We start from the raw sequence: 20,800 nt of genomic DNA on the forward strand, positions 1-20,800 counted from the left end.
ACAGAGGGACAAGAGGCAGCTGTAAGCCCAGCTGTGGTGCTCAGGTGCCCTGCCCACCCCAGTCCCACTGGGTGAGTGCAGAGGGCACAAGGACACTGAAGTTTATTTAGGCCAACACATCCTTGGATGCACTTCATAAAGGGCTGATCCCTGTTGATAGGGATAAATACCTGATTAGCTGGAACGAGGGGTGCTGCACCCACCCCAGCACACAGAGGCCTTTGTTGGGGCCTTTTTATGGTGGAATGGGGAAATGTTCCCTAAGTCCCCAGGGACTCATCTCCAGGCAGACTATTTAGCCTAAAAACCTGGAACACTGCTGCAAAAGCTGCCAGCAGCAGCCAAGCACCAGGTGAGACTGAGGAGGGACCATCCCTGCTGCAGAGGAGACACAGCTGGAGGAGTTTACGGGGTTTGAACAAGGACTGGGAGTGATGGAGGAGGATCTCTCCTCCAAGTCCAGCAGCTCAGCTGGATTCAGTGCAGCTGCAGCACAATCAGGCCTAAAATTTCAGGATGAAACTCTTACTTAAGACTTGTGATAAGCCTATTTCTGTTCCTGGGCTGGGCTGGCTCAGGCTCAGCTGGTGGGTACATGAAAACTGCCCTAAAAGTAATTTAAGGGACCTCGGGAGTCTACTTAATGGTGACCTATTTATTGCCTTTAGCACTACAGCCCATGCAGCTCATCAGAGAGACATTAATTACATCTCACCCTGTCCTCCCAGACAGCCTCATCCCTGTTCCATGGCTGGAATCACCTCGGGGGGAGAGAAATCGCTCCCAAAGAGCTCCATGGGATGCCTTGATGATAAGTATTTATTCATAAGTTACATTTAAACATAAATAATTGAGCAATAAAGAGAATAGTCTGCTCTCAACAAAAATAAATAATACACAACATTGATAAAATCCAATCAGACAGAATGTTCTAACAAATACAGCAAAGTTCACAGATTGGGTTTGTGTGAAACAGCTGTACAGAACATTCCCAACATACCAAGGAAAATAGTGCAGTATTATCTGTACATCCATCACTCCCTGGGCTCTGGGAGTTGGAGGTTTTTCTCACTCTTCTCATTCTTTTAAAAAATACTTCTCCAGTTTTCAAGTGAACAGACACCTGGGGCTGGGCAGAGGGGCTGGGGCACCTGGAGGGCTCCACAGCCCAGCAGGGGCTGCAGCAGCAACTCAGAGCCCCCAGGAACTGCAGCTCCTTCACCTGGCAGGGGCTGGTCCTGCTGGCAGAGACCAGAGCCTGGTTTGTGTCTGTGGGACCCCTGGCAGCCCTGCAGGGCAGGGGGGAGCAGCAGTGTGCAGTCAGGGATGTGGGGGGCTCCCCATGGGAGGTGAATCCATGGCCCTGCACAGCCCCGGAGCAGGGTCCTGCCCTTGGGCTCAGCCTGCTCACCTGAGCAGCACAGGGCAGGGCCTGGCAGCTGGGAGTGCCACAGGGCCAGTCTGCAGAGCAAAACAAAGGCAGCTCTGTTGGGCCATGAAGGCTGAGCACTGAGAGCCACCCAGCCAAGGCCAAAGTGGTGTTCTAGCTCGTGAGCTCATCACTGCTCCCATGAGCTGTGCCATTTAGGTTAAGGCCATTCTCCCAGCCAGAAACCTTATCAGCTTTAATCACTGCTAAATACAAACCCAAATGTTTCAGCAACATGAGCTCAGACACATTCTCTTCCACGTTCAAGGCAAAGACAGAGGCCAGGACCGTGCTCCTCCAAGGACCCAAGCCAGTGCTTGGCAGCAGTGGGCCCAGCCTTGCCTCCATGGCAGCTTCTGGCAGAGCACACAGGGTGCATCCAGGCTTTACAGGTGCAGAAAGTCAAAATAGAAATGTTGCAGTTTGTCAAATCCCCCCTTTCAACATCGCAAAGATGTAGACAGATGTCTTCTAGAGAGGGAAACAATGCAAAAAAGATTTTGTCTAGAAATACAAAGTCAGTGTAACAAGGACTATCAAACACCAACCTCTTCTGGTGAAGGGAAAGTTCAGGTTTTAAAAGTCTGTTACTATCTCCTCACTATTTATTACATTACATGGAAGATGCAATTAAAACACCATTTGGAATTACAGTGCAAGGGATGCTCCATCCAGAGGCTCACAGGGACAGCCTGTCCATGGTCACTTGTTCTCAATCAGTGTCTGCACTTTGTAGACAAGGTCTCTGGCTATCCTCAGGATCTCTGCAGCATCGTGGTGCTCAGCCATTTCTAAGAGACACAGACAAACATCTTAACTGTCAGCACCACCCTCCTGCCCTGGCAGGATATTCATGTAGCATTAGCAATAATTAATTACTGTAACAAGCAGCAATCCCAGAACATTCCAGGGGGTTGGTTTTGGAGAATTAAAGACAGAAGAAGTGGATGAATCCCTTGTGCTGCAGGACCTGGGTTGAGACTCAGAGGTTAAAATGGTCATGGGTTTGTCACAACAAGAACTGCACCAGACAGTCTCAGGAAAGGAGAAGGAGCAAGGTCTTGTTACTTTTTATCAAAATGGCTCTTACCATTAAAAAACTTGATGATATCAGTGAAGTCCATGTTGTTATCACGGATAATCTCTCGATAAACTTCCACAAGTGCTAAGGCAATGAAAAGGACAAAATGTTCTGAAGAGATGTGCTTTGCTGCCCAAATAACTTCCCACACTGTAAATACATCCTCGTACAACAATTCTGAATGGGAATAAACATTACAAGAGCATCTGATTATTCAACTGACCACGTCCCTCCTCTCTCACCAATGTCTACAGGCCTTACTCAGACATGAACAGACCCTGAAGACTCCTCCCTTTCCTCTCCCCCTCTCCTGCAGCCAGCTCCTGTCACTTGTGCAGGCAAGGCACAGAACTGCCTCAAGGAACAGGTACCCCAGCCTGGAGGTGGTGCAGGGCCAGCCCAGGAAGGTGCCAGAACCACGGGGACCACGTGAGAGCAGCACAGGAGGCCCCAGTGTTCTGCAGCTCTGAGCCTGTGTCCAGGTGTGTCTGGCTTTGCAGTGGGCCTGTCAGCACCAACCCTGCTGGAGTGTGCTTGTGCAAGGATCAGGGCTGCTCCCCACCTCACAGGGCACCCCACTCCAAGTACAGCAGCTCCTGAGCATTGCTGAGCTGCTCCTTCTTATCACAAGGATGAGACAGGAGGCATCAAAGCTCACAGACAAGTGGGATCACCTTCTGGAGCAAACAGGCGTTGGCACTGGGCAGGAGCTTGGCTTCAATCTCATCATCAGGAATTTGCAACTCCCCTTTCTAAGCCTGGCCTCATTCCAGTGCTGTCTGATCTCAGAGCTGCCTTGCCTTTACCTTTCCTGGCTACAAACTCTCCAGTGATCCCAGCTGCCACTCACCATCCTGACACTCACTCACACCACAACACAGAGCACAGAGCTGTTACAGTTCTACACAACCCTAAACTACAGGCACAGAACATTATTACCTCTTTTAAAGTCAAGCAGGAACCAGCGATAGCAGAAGTAAAAATGAGTGTAATCTCCATTCTGGTGCATCAACTCAAAAAGTTCTGAGTCCAGAATCTGGAATGGAAAACATCAGCTGTCAGGATGTGCTCTGAAAGCAGCAGAGGTGCTGGAGTCCCACCCTGCTCCTCATCCCGTGGGCAGAGCAGCTGCTCCCTGTGCTGTGTGTGCCAGGGCTGTGGCTGGGTGCCCTGACTCCGTGCTGAGCTGAGCACTCACAGCTGATCTCTGCCAAGGCTTTAAAGGAACAAGGAACAAGGTGAAGATCCTACTGATTTCCAACAAGTGGCAAATGTCCATCTCCACCTCCTCCCCTGCTCTCAGGCTGTAACTCCACAAATCCACTTCCAGCTCCTCCTGCCCAGCTCTGAGGTCACTCCTTGGAGCTCTTACCCTTCACGTGGCATCAGGCCAGTCCTGAGCCTCTGGCTCAGCCTTGTCTCCCTCCAGGTCCCCCTGACCCAGACTCACCTGGATGAGGGACCGCATGTTGGCAAAGTGTGTGTCCATAGCACCTCCGTTGGGGAAGTTCTGGCTCATCCTCTTCATCAAGTGGCTGAAGCAGCTGTAGGCCAGCTGATCTGCAGGGACAGGGCAGACACTCAGTGCTGGCAACTGTGGGACTTCTTGAATCAAAAAAACAGAACTGCAGGGCTTGGGAAAACCAGGCTCTTCCCCTTTGCTCTTCTCTGAATCCCAAGATTTAGATGAAAGAGGGGTTGGTTCCTGACTCTGGACCATTTTTACTAGTTATGTCTCAAAGAATCCAGCCTGCAGCTGACTTTTCAGCATCAGCAATTCCCAGAACACAGTAATTTCACTAACTTTGGTAAAATTTAATCTGGAAGTCAGTGAGTGACAGGGCAGCCCCGAGATACTAATGTTAGCCATTTCAACAGCCACAGGTGGAGAAAACACAAATCAGGAGCTGTAGGTTTGATTTTGCTGGTGACCCAGCCCTGGTTAATGCAGACAGCTCCTTTTGAAACAGCATTTCTAAGGAAAGACCTCACTAAGGATACCAGCATGTCCCAAAGGAAAACCCTTCCTACCATTGTCAAGAATAACCATCAAAGGAGCCAGGAGGTCACACATGCCTTGGACATAACCAACTTCTAGGTGCTCCCAGACATAGCTGTGGAAAGAAAAAATCCTTGTATTGAAGGCTGATTCCATATGTGAGATCAAATCCTAAGCAGCTGCTGAAGGTGTGAGCCTCAGAACCTTCTGACACTTCCCAGAGTATTTCAGAGCCCTTTCTGTTTGCTGCCTGGATAAAGTGGCCCTCTGAGCATGGAGGTGTCATCCTGATCAGGAGGAACCCAAACCTCAGAGTACATTCAGAGAACAGTTCTCTAAAATAGGGTCTGTCACTTGAGAGATCCCAAACCTGCATTCCAGACTGGGACCCATGCTCTAACCTGCCATCCTGCCTGTCCCTCCTTCTGGCAGCTTGTTTTAAAGTCATTAGTGAGAATTCTTATTGACTCTTATTTGCATATTATTATAGTTTACAGATTAGCTTATGGATTGTGACAGAAATGTGAAAGTAGTTGGGTTTACAAGGTCATTACCTGCACATGACATTTCGGAGCTTCTCCAGGTTCTCAGCAGTAAAATACCAGTAATTCCGGTCACACCTCTGGACATCCTTATCAATTCTGTGCAAATTTAAGGCAACAGTGTCCAATAACTCTATCTAGAACAGAGAAGTTTTAGTTAGATCTGCCAAGTTTTCAGCATTCCCAGGACTCTGCGCAAATTTGCTCTGAGAATCACCAAACCAGAAACAGTACAATTATACTCTGAGCAGATGAGGGCATCAAAATACTCAATTACTGTCAAAAATGCCAGGTAAAACACATTTGTTTTCACTGGGAAATGTGCCAAACCTGTCTTATTTCCAAATGGCTATTTCCAGCTAAATAACTTCAGCAGAGAGAAGCAAAAACCATGCTGCTGGGTGACAGCAAGAGTAACAGAGGTGGTGGCATCTTGAATCTAGATTTAGGTTGTGGTTCAGTTTGACTAGATGGAAGTTTTAGCTTGATTTAAATAACATTAGGTCTTACAAACAGTACATTGTCCACACCCCCAGGCACTGGAAAGTTCTAACTGCTAGAAATGTGCCACACTGATTGTCTTGCCGAAACACTTAAAAAAAAAAAAAAAAAAAAAAAAACACCCAAATTTTTCTTGCAGCCTTATTTCCAATCTAGCTCAAAATCCAGAGGAAAAGATTGGATGGAAAAATCCCCAATTATCATCCCACCAGCTGCAGCTCTAGTTTGGGACTCTCCCATTAAATCCTATCTGAAAAAGCGTTTGCTAAAGAAGCCACGCTGTGCAGAGAGACGCTGGTGCTTGGGTTGTGACCTACTGTGTAGGACGCAGCGCAGACCGAGGCGACATCGGCCAGGTCCGGGCCGTGGGAGCAGAGCTGCTCCTCTGACAGCGAGCCCTGCGGCCGCGCCGCGGGGCTGCCTTCTTCCTCGGCCCCGTCCTCGAAGGAGCCGCTCTGCCCGTCCTCGATGCTGGACAGGATGCCCGAGGCCACCGAGTAGTTCCTGGAGGACGGCAGCCCCGAGTCGGGCGAGTCGAACTCGGCGGCCGCGGGGGCCGGCGCGGTCAGCGCGGGCTCCTCCTGCCCGCGGGGCTCCTGCTCCGCCGGGTCCGCTTCGTCCACCGAGATGAACACCTGCCACGTGCAAAACCAAACACGCGTCAGCAGCGATCGTGTGATCGTGTGCCCCGTGCTGGCCCTGGCTAAGGGACCTGCAAGGAGGAGATCCGGAGAGCTGTTCCTCTGCTGGGAGGGGATCTGCCTTCCTAGGTGAACCTTAGAGCCCCTCAGGCAGGTCCTGCTTAACAACAGCTGTACCCGTCCAAAATTCAGACCTGCTCTTCACTCTAACATGGAGACACCACAGCTGCAGTCTCTGCCCAGGATTCAGGAGCTGTGCTAACCTCCCCCTCTGCCTCCTGGGGCTGCACCTCTGCAAATGCTGAGCACTGCCCATGCAGATGGTGAGTGGGAAGGGAGTACCTACATCATTGCTGATGGTGGAGTCCCTGTGGATGAGCCTCTGGACGTGGCTGTCAATGCTGCTGCCCGAGGAGAACTTGGCCAGCGTGGCTGAGTGCGACTCCTTCTCTCGCTGCTTCACAATGACCTCGCAGGCCTTCCACTCAGCCATCACCTTCTGGTACCTCAGAGCAATGTCTGCGTCCACCTGCACGCACAGACACGTCCTGAGACACTGCCCTCCCTGCCCAGGCACTGGAGGGAACGGGAGGGAGAGGGCTAAGGCAGCTGCAGGGTCTCAGACTGAAAGCCCCAGGGTGCCGAGGCCCTCTTGCTGCAGCAGCACATCCCTGTGACTGGAGAGGAGTAGTCAGGTGTTGGGTATTAAATGCAGGGAATTAATAACACTGTAGGCACCAGAAAGGATCCATATAAGCAGCTGTATACACCATCAACAGCACTGTGCCACTGTGCCAGTGACCCAGGACAGAACAAAAGATGTCATGTGAAACCTCACAGGAAGTCAAATGCAATCTAAGGAGGAAGCTGCCTCCACCTGCATCATCCTCATTCCATCACACCTCCTTCCAACTCCTCGGTTCCACCTCTAGTGTAGCCCTTGTGAAGAATTCCAGGTCACAGGTCTATAGACACCAGCCTGTACAGAGTCAGATCCCGGGAGCAGCTCTGGAATCCCAGCTCCCACAGCCCCGTCCTCTGGCTGCACTGTGCACCACAGGAGTAAAACAGATCTTTGTCACTGCTGGCTTTCTCTTTTGAAAGACAGCCACAGAAACCCCCTTGAGCTATTAAGGGACATGTAGCAATTTTACTACTCTGTCACTTGTCAAGAGCTGAAGAGAAGTCACAAGTGTGAGCTGGCTCCGGGCTCGGCACCCGGCTGGCTGAGCTGCTGCCCGAGCGCTCCTGCTAAGAGCTGCAGGCTGCTTGTCACTTGAGGTAGCTGTCGAGTCATAAATCATAAAACACAACAGTTAATGGAGGGCTGGAGGACAGCCACAGCTGGGAGTGCAAAAATACCATCAGAAGACAAAGATGATAAATCACCTGCAATGACTTCAGCTTAGGACACAATGAGTTCCTGTACGTGCAGTGTTATGACTGTTCTCATGTCTCTCATTTAACAGACTCCTACATTCAGTGTAAGCTTCAGTCTCCAACAACCCATTCCTTTAGGAGTCAGCTAAACTCGTGTTTGCTACTGGTGTTGAGTAGCTCATTACAATTCCAGGTAAGTTCGGAGTACCCCTGGGTTAGTAGGGCACAAACTCAGGGAGAAAAATCTCCTGTAGGAGCCTGTGTTCTGCAGATCAGATCTTTTCTATCCTGTAACATCTCTGTATGGATTTACTGTAATTCCTATCATACAGACTCCAGTATTTATCTCTTCTTGCCAAATCCCCTATGTTCTAGTTGTACAAATGTATGTGCCCTTTGGAGATGGGGCTAGCATCCATGGGAGATGGCTTCACATCTCCCACTCTAAAAACTAAACATCTGGGTCCTTTTGTTCATTTCCAGACATACCTTTTATTTCTACACATGGATCATAAATCTGATAGTTCACATACTTGTGGAGATCAGAGACAGCAAAATGCAATCTATGCAAGAAACCTCCAATATTCTTGCCTTTCTTGAAAATCTGAGATTAAAAAAAGAATGGAGCAGTGCTCAGTAGAACATTCCTGATGTACACACTACAGCCAGAAAATCTATAATAAACATCTACTGAGATGGCTGGATTCAGGGGGCACAATCTGGACTGTGGCCCAGTTTGAACAGCAAAGGGCTCTGTTTCTCCATCTGTGTTCAGAACTGGCTTTTAAAGATTATTGTGAGTAAAACAACTCAAATTGCCACGGCAATGTTGGTTTAGTGTCCCATTTGCAAGACACTGATTTGTCCATGGCAAGGCTCGAGGTCAGGCTGCCCTTCTGCTCTGCAGGTGCTCACAGGGATATAAATTACCCCTTGACATGTAAAGTAATTGGGAGTTAGCAAATGCCAAATGTTTTGATATATAAACCACTCCTTATCAATTTAATCCAGAACAGAATCAGCTACTGCATGAGTGCTACCTCCCTGGTAATAACACTAACTGAAAAGCAGATTAATGTGTTAATTATATTCCAGGCCAAATCTCATTACTGTTCCATCCAGTCCAGCCAATCTTGGGGTGATGTCACAGAAAAGCAATGTTTTACCACCACACACAAAGCAACTCCAGAGGGTCCATCTGGGCTGTTCCCAGCTCCAGAAAAGTCTGTGCATGCAGATGCAGCACCAAGGAGAAAAGGTAGTTACTTCAAGGAGCAGTCTGAAGTATAATTCAGCTAACACACCATATAAAATAGGGGTGAGTAAAATTCCACCCAAATATCAGTGCCTCCCCATTTTATAAGTGACAAATTTGTGGACACAGGGTGTGCTCAGGGCACGTGCATGCCACAGACAGAGCTGAATGCAGGTTCCCTGACTTCAGGAGAGAACTCTCATTTAGTGACATTCAGACATTAAAACACAATATCAAAACCCCTCTGCTAGCATGTGCTACTCATGTTTTCAGTAGTGTTTTTCCCTTGGGAATATCACACAGTAATAAAGACCAACAGTTGCTATTCAGAAAACAAAACCTACTTTGCAAATGTAACTCAGATTCCAGGGAAGCTATGGCTTACCTGGTCCATCTCCTTCTTGGCCATGCCAAATTTGTAGTGCCCTAACAAGAATGGCCACACTTCCTTCCGAATCTCATGCTGGACCCCACCATAGTAGACTCTTCTTAGTAATTCCAGTTCCTTGTAGTTCTGCAGTGGTGGCCAGGAGAAAGAGGTGTTGAAGGCAATACATCAGTATTTCACTCAGGTACACCCAGATTCACTTCACACTCAGTACAGAGACAGTGAAACACATGCAGGACACTAAATAAATTCTGCAGCTTGACTCAAGCCTTTAGGACCTTAGCTGAAACCCAGCCTAATATAGGCTGTCATGCCTTCCATAAGAATAATCTCAATTGGAATAGATCAGTTGCTTTGATAATAATTTATATCTTTGCCATCATCAGAGAAGCAAAGGAGAGAAGGGATTGTCAGAGCTGACTCACGAGCTGAGAAGCGACCCTGTGGCCAAACACCTTTAATATTTCTTGGGGCCACCGCGGGCGGTTTCCTGCCCAGCAGAGCAGCGTGTGGAGCCCGTAGGGACGTGTCACTGACCTTCCTGTCCTTCTGGTACTTGCTCCAGACCTCCTTGGTGAGGCCGGCGGCGGCGCTGGCGGGGCGGTCGGGGGGCACGATGCTGTGGTTGACCAGCGCCGAGAGGTGCGTGCGCACCGTGGACAGGTGCCGGCAGTGCGCCAGCCCTGCGGGGACAGCGAGGGGACAGCTCAGCCAGGGGAGCCCCAGGGGCACGGGGAACCCCCAGGGACTGCCCTGCCTGCTCTGAGCTCGCTCTGCACCGGGGCAGAAGGAGCAGGTACAGCAGAGCAAAGGCTGAACAGACCGGACGCAGACCAGCATCCGCGCCGCCGAGCAAAACCATTCTGTCTTCCCTGGGCACTGCTCCTGCCACTGCCAGCAGCAGAACTCACTGAAACACTGCCACTGCTTTGCATCCACCCTGCTGCCCCGAATTTAGGGTCAGACTGCTTTCTAAGCCAAACCCCCATGTTGTTTAGATAAACACATGGATACCACATGGGCCAGATATAAGAAGCTTCACTTACATCCATAAAAGGCTCTGGAAATGATCTGCCTCTTCATGCTTTCACACAACATCTTTAGGGGAGTTCTGTGGAGAGGCACCAACAGGATAAGAGCAGGTGGTGAAGACAGAGAGCATCAAGAATTTAATTATGATCCCTGTATCCTACACAGCAATTTTTTTCTCTGCACCAAGATTTATTCAGTTAAAGGACACAGTAATAACAAACTCCACTTATTAAAGCATTTCCCCCACCAATGTTTTGGCCCCAGACGGATTTCCCCCTGGCACACGCAACCACAATTGCTGCAGGTGCACTGTAGAGATCTGTGTCAAACTCAAGTGTTGCCCTTCATTCAGTTGTTAATGCCTCGTTAAAGATAACGTTCCAGAGCTGAAGTATTTTACACTAGACAAAAGAACTAGATGAAATTTTTCTATCAAAATGTGACTTGAGCACAGTTTAATAAGTTAGTTTTAATAAACTAAATTTCTTGCTGCCTAACTTAATCTTTTTATATTAGAAACTACTTGAGAATTGTTACTCTTTGTCTTGGGTGCTGCAACCACTCAACCCTTCCTGCTTTTACCCGTGGCGTGCTCACAGTCCCCAGGTGAGCTGTCTGCACAGCTTGCTCACCGGTCGTGGATGCAGGTGCAGCAGCTGGGAATGTCGTAGGGAGAGCTGCCCATGGAACAGGAGACACAGGAGGAGCCCTGGCTGCAGTGCTCCAGCTGCCACGACAGCAGGTTTGCCCCAAAGCCTTGCATCTCTATCATCTCACCGCTGTCTGTGGAAAAATCAAACAAGACAGAAGGACATCAGCCTCTTCCATTCTCTGCCCCTCGTCCTTCTGTGCATCCTGAGGGCTCATGCTTCACTCCTCAACAGGCTCTGAGCCTCGGTTCCAGAAACAGGAGAGCAGCATCCTCAGAACCACTGCTCTGGACCTGCAGCATGCTGTGCAGGGCCCCCTCCCAGGAAGCCAAACCCCTTCACCATTTGCCCCTCTCTTGCCCATGCACCTCCCAGTTCATGTTTCAAGAGAATAGAGAAAAGGGTGCTGCAGTAACAACTACACTGGTTCTTGTGTAATATTATGGAAATGTTATTTATGGCCAGAAGAGATCATCTAGCCCAATGTTCTATTTAATTCAGGCCTCAGAATTTCATTTTGCAGTTCCTGGAATCAGCCATAGAACTGCTGGTCCAGCCAGAGTGAAAGCTGGAGCATGAAAGGAATGAAGGCAAACTCAGTCAGTTACTTTTCCCCCTCAGAACCAGATCCTAAAACACTTAGCACAGGAGGACAGTTCCAGTCCTGCCAATATATTTATAAAAGGATACTCTCTGCAGGAGTATGTGATCCAACTGTACAGTGCAGCTTCCTGAGTTACCCCTGCTCTACCAAATCTATTGCCTTTTTAACCAGCTTCAGACAGGCAACTCAAAAAACCAGCAGCTCCTTCAGAGAGCTTGGCTTCAGCTCTTCAGCCTTCCCAGCTGGCATTTGAACTCGTGGGGTTTTTGGTTTATAATAAATAACTGGCCTTTCAGCTCACCCATGATTAAAATTAAGGCAAATACAATAATGTATGTCATAAAGTATGCCACTAAATTAACATTTACAAGCAAAATCCAATCCCCTGGGCCGTGCTTTTAAAACAGATATTTGTTGAGTGGTGGGGAGGGGCAATTCCAAACCATCTCATGCATTTTAAATCAAGGTAGCACAAAGCATTTTAGGAGTGCCTATTAGAAAGTGGGCAGAGGTGAGGGAGGAGTGGAGTAAACCCATTTGTTAACAGAAAAAGCACAGGCTCATGCGGAAGCAGTCATGTGTGTTTCATTTCACAAAACAAAATGTGATGCAAAAATGCTCTTCACCTTAATTCTTCAGGAAGGAGCTGAACGACCCAGTCTTTATTGCAGCTTCTTATTGGGTTCAAATAAAAACCACTGGATAAACATTTTTAGATCATTAGTTTTTGCCTCCCCTCTGTAGACAGGAAAATTGGATTTTTCATTTCTAATTTTTTTATTCTGTTTATTAGAGAAACAAGGAAAGAACCCCACAGAACCTAAAGATTCAGATGAAAGGTACCTGAATTAGTGAAGAATTAGAGTGAACAGCATCTTTTATTTAATTGTAGTGGTGTTATCTGTAACTTCAGCTACATGCAAAAGTCGAGCATGTTGCAAAATGTCAAAGCAGATGACTGGCAAACCTGCTACAACAGTGTTGTCATTATGGGATGGGGCAGCTCAGACAGGCTATTCCCAGGCACATCCCTAACTCTACCATCCCCTTCAAGATTATATAGCCAAAAGCAGACACCTGACAGCCATTCTAGTGGGATAATTCACATGTTCCATCAGCTGACTAAAAACTAAATTGTGTTCCTTATGGTTAATGTGTATGTGGCAGTTAAATGTCTTCCTTCCTATTTTTGCTCATATCCAGGCACAATCAGCTAGGACACACTGAAACTTCCTAAAACAGAGTCTTTTTTCAAGGGCAACACTATTTTTGGAACTTCTTTCCATCCATGCCTTCCAAGAACTCTTCATTAACTTGGGCTGGGCTTTATCAATTTCCAGGGCTGCTCCCTTGGGATCAGTGTGGGGGCAGCCTAGAAGCATTGAGGCCCTCCTTGAACACCTGCTCATACCCTGTCTAACCCAGAACCTTGGCACTGTACAGAGATGCAGGGCAATTACTGTCTCTTGCAGTCAGTCCCACCAGTCCAGGCTACAAGAGAAAGCAAGGACTTCTCAGAATTCAGAGCTAAACTACTGGATGCCAAATGCACACACATCTCGAGAATACCAGCTTAAATAACATGAAGAAACAGATGACAAATTTGTGTAGGGGGGGTGGAGCTCACAGCTGATCCCCTGAAGCCCACCCAGCCTGTGGCTGCAAGTGGAATGAAAGCACTGACCCCAGACAGGCACTGCATCTCCACACAGCCTTCTCTGCTGCCTCATCTGTGAGATCACAAAGCTGCCACCCTCCCTCCTTCTCTCCCGAGAACCTGCTCTGCTATCCAGCCTTTAGGAAGGTGGGGCAGGAAGCCCCAAGGAGAGGAGGCTTGCTGCTCAGAGCACACACATCAAGGGACAGGGAGGATGCTGTTCCCACTCCCCACGGGCTGGGAGCCCACTGCAGCACAGTCACCTCCTTCTCCCCCTTCTCCAGATCTCATGGCGTCAGTGAAATGCCTGTCCCTGTAATAATGCCAACACTGTTGTATGCATCAGTGGAAGGAGCTGCAAGAGAGCTCTGGGACACAGGGGGAGGAGGATAAAAACCTTTCATCCTATTAGGAGCTGTGAGGTTCCGAGAGCAGATCATTGATAGCATTGCGTGTAGCTTATCTTCCTCCTCCTCATCATCGTCAACAGAGGTAGAGCGGCTGGCAGCTAAGTGGTGGTAGTTAATAGTTACTGCTCAAAGAAAATAGTGAAAGAGGAGCATAAGAAGAAAGAACTCAGTGCTGTGGGAAAGCTCAAAAGGACATGGTCAGCAAAGACAACGGACCTGAATCCTGCCCTCTGCTCGAGGGCACAAGCTCTTGTCAATGGTGTGAAAACTGAGTTTCCTACAGAAACCAAGCACGCTCCACCAAACTCAGCCAGCCTTTGAGTGTGCACAGGCTGTGAGAGCACACCACGGCAAGGGACAAAGATCCCACTTCCAGCCTGCAGCAGCTGAGTATGCTTTTGAGCAAAGCTCCACAGAATTCTAGGCTCCAGCTAGCTTCTGTCCTTCACTGTGCCCTAGCAGTGCTGTGGCCCCTTCTCTGAAACCTGTGCCAGATGCACCTGGACAGCAAACGTCCCTCCCAGCTGCGTGTGGCTGTGCAGACAGGCAGAGTTCCTGCTGGCACGGGACCTGCAGCTCTGCCCCACGAGCCCCCAGGCCCTGCAGCCCTCCAGCAGTCCAAGGCTGTTTGCTGGTGTGTTTGCTGGTGTGTTTGCTGGTTTACCTGTGCCAGCCAGGAGCCCTGACAGAGCCCAGCCAGCACTGGCCCAGGCCCGGGCTCAGCAGGCTGCAGAGGAGACTCCTGCTGTCACAAGTCCCAGTGTGAGCAGTAACTCCAAGTCCCCTGTAACCTTTAGGGTTTGATCTTACCAGGAAGTTCTTGCTTCTTTGCCAAGGGGAATAAAACTGAACATGCTGTTTGAGAACTAGCTCAAATGCCTTCTTGCATGTAAGGAATTTGTATTCACTGATGACATGAGGTGGTTTGGTGCTTGGGAATTCATTTAGTTGCCTTGGAAGGGCCTTTATTAAGCCACTGTTAAGTTTGTGCTTCCAAGCCAGGAAAACTTAGCCCAGGGAGTTCTTGGGGTTTTACTTTTAAGGGTTTATGGTTGAGGTTTTTTCCTAATAATAACATTATGAGCAAGCATTGTGGCCAGTAAAAATATCCTCACTTCAGGAGCAAAACTGCTCTTGGCTAGTCAAGCAATCTTTTTTGTTTCAGTCTCAGTTTGCAAGCCCAGGGGAGTATTTTGAAAACTTGCTCTGTAAAACACAGAATAAATGTAAGATTCCCCACCTCAACTCCATTTCCATTAAGATAACAAGACTCACTGCATTAGGGAAACCTAAGCTGTACCTGCTGATCACAATTATCTCTCAGTGAAATTTATTAGAGGTTTGGGTTTTTCACCCCTTACAAAAATGTGGCTTGTCACCTGCAGGTACTTCCCAGGATATTACTTCAAGATTTGCTCAGATGCCTGATTTGGTTTTTCATTTGTTTTTTTTCAAACAAAGCAGAACAGAGGCACTTACTGTTATCGTGCTTGTGTCCAGGATAAATAATTCTGAAGACGTAGTCTGTGGATGTGTCCTCAGCTGGCATCTCCTCCAGGTCCACTGATTTGTTGCTGTTCCGTTTTCGAAGCTTTGGAAACACCTTGCCCTAGAGAAAATAATAATTCCATACATTCAGCTGTGAGTGACTAACAGAGTACAACAAACTAAGTACTACAGACCTCTGGCATCTTAAATCTCCAAACTTTCAATGTTGGGAGGAGGTGAGGGAGAAAACAGTGGAGTCATATACAGGTGGTGGTTTAGGAGTACTTAATGCTGCTTTTCTGTGTGATGCAAACCAGCCTTTTCTTGTAATCTATGGGAGCTGGGCACCCCAAGCCTCTGGCAGCAGCTCTGTCAGTCCATCTCAGTCTCACTTCCATTGTGTGGGTTTGTATCTTGATGCAACAGCAGATTCCAGCTCATTGCTCGATGGGGTAATGAAGGTATGAACAGTTTTTAAAGACCATGTGTGTAAGAAGCAGACTGGACTGAAGGGAGTTATTTTGTGTCCTACTTTACCATAAAGCAGCTTGAAGTCAGTACCAGACCCTGTGGAGCCCAGCAGAAGAAGCATACCTTGCCCTGCTGGGACCACAGCGGGGGCTCCAGCTGGCCTCGGGGCAGGAGCCCGTTCTCCAGACAGGACAGGAAGGCGAGGAGGTGCCCTCCTTGGGGGAAGTGCAGCGGAGGCCTCTGCGTCCCATCCTGGCTCACCAGCACTAAAGTCCATCTGCTTTCTGCTGCAAGGAGGACAAGGGGAGTCCACACTGTTACCTCAGAGCCTCAGTTTTCTGCTCTTACCTTCTAAGTAGATTTTATTTGGGATCATCTCTAAGTAGATAAATAAACCTTTGTTAGGCACAGTGTGATCTAAGGATGATATCAGTCCTTTAGTCCTAAAGAAACTCTAGACACAAGCAAACTAGGAAAGCCTCACACAGCTGTCATCCTCTATCAGCTGGGACTGGAGATTTTAACACTCATTCCCACATGGCCAGAACTAGTCAGAGGTGTCCCTGACACCGAGGGAGGAAAAGCAATCATTCAGGTGGCTCTCCTGGTTATGTATTTTTAAGGAATATATGCTTAAGGGTTATGCTTACGTTGCTGGTGGCAGTGGATGCAGACGATCTGGCTCAGTGGCACAATCAATGCATAGTCCCAGTAAACACTAAAAAGGAAGGAAAATGCAGGAAACATTGTTTTTTCCATATTCAGGAATGCCTGCAGTTCCAAGCACCTGATAGAAAGAACTCTGCTAAGTTAATAACTGCTTATTAAATTTGGTGAATGAAAGTAAATTATTAGTCAAGTAAATGGCAAAGGAAAGCTAGTTTCTCCACACTGGATATTCTGGTACCAGGTTTGTACAACCTCTGCTTCCCTCTTCCCCTCCTCTTCCTCTTTCCTGGTGCCCCCCAGCAGGTTACACAGTTCTTCCCATCCTTCCTGAATGCAAGGAGTACCTTTTCTCCAGTTCTGAATCTCCAAGGGTTCCATTCATCAGCTGGTTTGGAGTCCATTTTAATGTCAAACTATCTGCTGACTGATGAAGGGAGAGATACCCAGGAATTGCCTCCAAGTCATCTTTCTGTTCACAGAAGCAACAAACAGACAATTCAGGTGACTCAAGTGCACAAAATATCTGCACTAAATATATGCTCCAGTCTTTCTGTGCCATGCAAGTTCCATGGCTGCAGCATCTGGGAAGTGCTGAGGGAAACCCTAACAGCAAAAAAAAAAGTACTGGTATACAACATTGCTACTAGCAAGAGGGGGAAAACCACAACACAGTCAGCTGGTGTATGAAATACAGTCCAGTGTGTTTGTTCCTGCCTACAGCCACTGCCCACTGACAGTGCTCAGGCAGTGAAAGCATTTGTCCCGTGTCAAATCTCGCCCAGCCCAGCAGGGCCAAGCCGAAGGCAGCTCTGTGCCGAGAGCAGAACGCGCGAGCCCTCGCCAGCGGGAGCTCCATCCCCAGCTGCGCCCCTGCCTCCCCAGCCCAGCTGCCCGCGCTCACCGGCTGCACCAGGACGTTGTTCTTGCCGTAGAGCAGGTGAGTCCGGGAGTTCTGGTGCAGGGACTCCACGTACTCCCGCGCCGAGGCAGCGAAGCGATCCTCCGACGTGCTGCCGCTCGAGTGGCGCTTGCGGATCTGCGCACACAGCGGGCGCGTCAGCCAGGCACTGCACCCCAGCCTGCACGGTGCACCTCTCGTGCAGCAGGGCGTTGGCACAGAAATCACCTGGACTCTTAACCCAGAATTTCTTGTGAACTACCTGGTCAGATCACAGTTGTCAAATGCCACAGAATTTAGTGCTGGATCTCAAACTTTTCTGCGTACAGATAAACAGGGCACTGTGGCCCAAGTGGACTTCTAATCTGTGATAAAGCTCTGTTACAGGACAAAGAAGAAAGGCTGTTCCAGACTCAGATACCTCCCTCATGGGGCTGTTTTTATCATCAGCCCGTGCCCTAGCTCAGAGGCAGCTCAGAGTAAATACCTACTCCCAGGGCTGGACTTCTAATCTGTGATAAAGCTCTGTTACAGAATAAAGAAGAAAGGCTGTTCCAGACTCAGTACCTCGCTCATGGGGCTGTTGTTATGGTCAGCCCGTGCCCTAGCTCAGAGGCAGCCCACAGTAAATACCTACTCCCAGGGCTGGGCGCTTGCAGGGCGAGTCCTGGCGGCCGTGCGCGCCGTGGATGCGGTGCCGCTGCACCAGCTCGTCGGCCGAAGGGTCTGTCCAGTAGTGGTCAGCTGTCTTCAGCTTGGTGTACTCCAGAGCACACGGTCCAACTGGGAAAGAGACCAAGGGAGGAACCTTCTGAGTCTGTGCAGGCACACTCTCCTGCTGGCTGAGCACTGAAGGGGAGAATTCCTTCTCAAGCCAAGTGAATAACAATGGTCACGGATCCTAGGGATCAGCCCCCGACACAGACAACAATACAATAATGTATCACTCCTGTTATCCAGGGCTGTGTAAGAGCATTCCTGTACAACACAGGGCCCTGCCACGGCAGCATTAGCAGTTACAGACTGCCAGCAAGCATTCAGTAAAAATCCATTCCCATTCTGCTTTCTAATCCAACCAATAACTGCTATTAAAACCAGATGATCAGTCTCTTCTGGTCTTGTAAGCAACAAAACATCTTCACTGTTGCTCTGTTATAAATAGTTAACTACATACAAGATACAAAATTCACCTGTTGTAACATTGTTATAATGCAAAATGCTTTAAGAAACAATTTACTTTCTTCAGCATAAAAAGTAACTTTGCAAGAACTCACCTAGCAGGGAAGCCAGTATTGGGCCACAAACAGGATCAGCCAGTAAAGCTTCCTTTTCATAGTATTTACTAGGAATAAAAGATCAGAGCTCAGTTAAAAACAGGAGTTGGTATGAACCATTTCAAAGCTTGGGTTTAGCTACAGGTCTAACACAATGGGCCTCTTGACATGCTCATTCTGTCTCATCTATTTTCCAGCTGAGCTCGGAGAGGCAGGAGCTTGCCTTGTGCTCAGTGTGTTTACCCAGCATATTTGATTTGGGGCTTTGGGCAGAATTGTAATATGGGAACAAGCAATAGTTCTCTGCAAGCAATTTTGTCCATTTTCCACAGAGACAAAACAATCCACACATTCTTATACACGTCTTCCATCTGTGAGGAATCATCTTGAAACACTGTGAAGAACTATGAACTACTGCACTGCTCTTGCAGTGACCCCAATCTTGCCATTGCAGCAGGCAAAGCTGCTTTACAAAACCACACAGCCAAAAAATCCAAACAGCCACAGTTCCTGAATGCCACTGTCCTCTGTGGTCTGTTCACTAGATGGGGCTCAAACTCTAAAGCACCTGCTCCTCCTCCAGGACACAACAGCTGAAGGATGTGAACATGGAGCATTTGAGCAGTAATGACACAAAAATGCATGGTGACAAGCCTTTGAAAAGGTTTGTTTTATTCACCAAGTCAGGTTCTCAAAATCACACACCTGCAATGAAGGACCTGATCCTAACTCATCTGCAGGGGTGGGGAAGGCAGTGAGCTGATGGAACAACTGAGAGCAAACTCCCCTGATGTGTCTCCTGTGGATTATGTGGAAAAGAAATTAAAACCCCTTGTACCCATGTATCTGCAGACACTGAGGCAGTGGACTAAAATGCTTTCATTAACTGTCTCTGGGACATGGCCAACCCTCCCTCTGTCTCTTCTGCACACAGCTCATAAAATCCAAGCTGGCATTACATATCCCAGAGCAACAGTTTGCTTGAACAGCACAAAGACCTTTCTTCCATTCTCTTGCTTTTAGTGGCAAGATACATAATGAAAGCAATGCTGATGACAAGGAAAACAGCAACACAAAGTTGGAAAATACTGTGAAAATAAGCTGCTTTGCCCTTAGCTCTCATCCTTGTCCAGACCCACTGGCTCTGGATGAACAAGAATGTGTTGCCAGAGCAGAATGACAAGAGCCCCCACCAGCAAACTTCCTTTCTGGGACCACACCAAGCTTTGGGGTCCCTTCCATTCTCTTTTTGTGGGAGACTGTCCTCAGTGTGCCCCATTAAGAGTTCTGTCTCATGGGTTATGGGAGGGCAGGAAGGGCAGGAGTTAAGAGCCACTCCTTGGCAAACCACAGCTGGTGCTGGGCAGCAGGAGGCAAAAACAGAACAAAGAGGATTCAGCTTTGCCTCTTAAGGAGCTTGTGGGGAATACATTCATAAAGCATTGATGCCCTTCTCTGGTTTTGCAAGGGAAGACTTTCACTTTACACAAAGCTTGATTTTTCTAAAAAAAAAAAAACCATGATTCAAAGAACCTGTTTTCACAACACTAAGGTTTTATGTCACTAGCTCCTCCTGTTCTAATTCTCCTTTCTTTCATCTCCAAAAGGCATTTTTCTCCCTGACATCCTCCGTTCCAAAGGATTATTTTCAACTCATGACCTATTAGAAGATATTTCTATTCCACTAAGGTCTAGGTCCCATTACAATATGGGCACCTAATATACTTAGTTACGTTTGTAGCTGATTTCTGGAAAGCTGAATACCTGTTAATGTTTTTTGTAAGCCTGAAACACTGCCAGTGATGAAAAACTACATTTTTTCTAAATGCCTATGTAACTGGTTTTCATCTTACCAGAAGCCTGCATCACAGGGGTTTGCCAAAGACTTTTGATGAAATCCCTTGCTGCAGACACCTAAATGCACCAGTCCAACAAACCCCTGTGCTTCTGCTGCTTTCCTCACCTGCAGTTATCAACAATGTACTGCACAATCTTGTCCAGCACCTTCTCAATCAAGGCTGTCCGAACCCAGATGTGCTTGATGGCCTGAGCTGTCAGGACAGGTGTTCTGCTTGTGGTTGATCCCTGCCTTTTGAGGGGTTCCTGCCCATTTGGCTGACTTTTCCTGCAAAAGGTGGTAAAATAAAAGTAGTCAGAATTTGCACAGCTCCATCATCCAGTGAAACCCATGCTCCTGCATCAGGTAACACAGTGCAGCTGCAGGAGAGAGGTGGCTGCAAAGCACAGGGCACTGCCCCGGGCTGAGGGGAACAGGAGCCCCCTCAATGTCTTCTCCAGAAAACCTCCCCCTTAAAACAGAAGAAGATTCCATTTTGCCTCAATGAGGAAAGAAACCCTGACATCTTCAGGTTCTTTGCCAGCACTTGGGTTCCCTTTCAGGAAACGGTTCAGTTACACAGAGTTAATACAT

The 20,800-nt window shown here is 48.2% G+C and overlaps 1 protein-coding gene across 6 annotated transcripts in view; it reads right to left on the bottom strand.

Moving 5' to 3' along the window:
* Positions 1-801: 801 nt before the first annotated feature.
* Positions 802-20,800, bottom strand: part of SGSM2 (small G protein signaling modulator 2) — a 38,358-nt gene continuing 18,359 nt past the window's right edge. The window contains exons 4-24 of one of the 6 annotated variants that reach the window (XM_041482807.1): positions 20,333-20,494; positions 18,370-18,437; positions 17,733-17,878; positions 17,099-17,233; positions 16,542-16,666; positions 16,179-16,246; positions 15,652-15,812; positions 15,049-15,178; positions 13,557-13,691; positions 10,881-11,031; positions 10,263-10,327; positions 9,754-9,899; positions 9,214-9,342; positions 6,540-6,722; positions 5,870-6,187; positions 5,064-5,188; positions 4,542-4,624; positions 3,961-4,070; positions 3,450-3,546; positions 2,520-2,687; positions 802-2,220 (exon numbers count right to left, since the gene is read on the bottom strand). In XM_041482807.1, the coding sequence (XP_041338741.1) occupies positions 2,132-2,220; positions 2,520-2,687; positions 3,450-3,546; positions 3,961-4,070; positions 4,542-4,624; positions 5,064-5,188; positions 5,870-6,187; positions 6,540-6,722; positions 9,214-9,342; positions 9,754-9,899; positions 10,263-10,327; positions 10,881-11,031; positions 13,557-13,691; positions 15,049-15,178; positions 15,652-15,812; positions 16,179-16,246; positions 16,542-16,666; positions 17,099-17,233; positions 17,733-17,878; positions 18,370-18,437; positions 20,333-20,494 (2,794 nt within the window). In that variant the 3' untranslated portion in view covers positions 802-2,131. Of the gene's footprint in view, positions 2,221-2,519; positions 2,688-3,449; positions 3,547-3,960; positions 4,071-4,541; positions 4,625-5,063; positions 5,189-5,869; positions 6,188-6,539; positions 6,723-9,213; positions 9,343-9,753; positions 9,900-10,262; positions 10,328-10,880; positions 11,032-13,556; positions 13,692-15,048; positions 15,179-15,651; positions 15,816-16,178; positions 16,247-16,541; positions 16,667-17,098; positions 17,234-17,732; positions 17,879-18,369; positions 18,438-20,332; positions 20,495-20,800 lie in introns of all 6 variants that reach the window. The other 5 variants (XM_041482808.1, XM_041482809.1, XM_041482806.1 and 2 more) reach the window with 5 other exon arrangements.

This window comes from Pyrgilauda ruficollis, unplaced genomic scaffold (genome assembly GCF_017590135.1).
Source record: "Pyrgilauda ruficollis isolate IOZ18807 unplaced genomic scaffold, ASM1759013v1 scaffold59, whole genome shotgun sequence".
In the NCBI taxonomy this organism is placed as follows: Eukaryota; Metazoa; Chordata; class Aves; order Passeriformes; family Passeridae; genus Pyrgilauda; species Pyrgilauda ruficollis.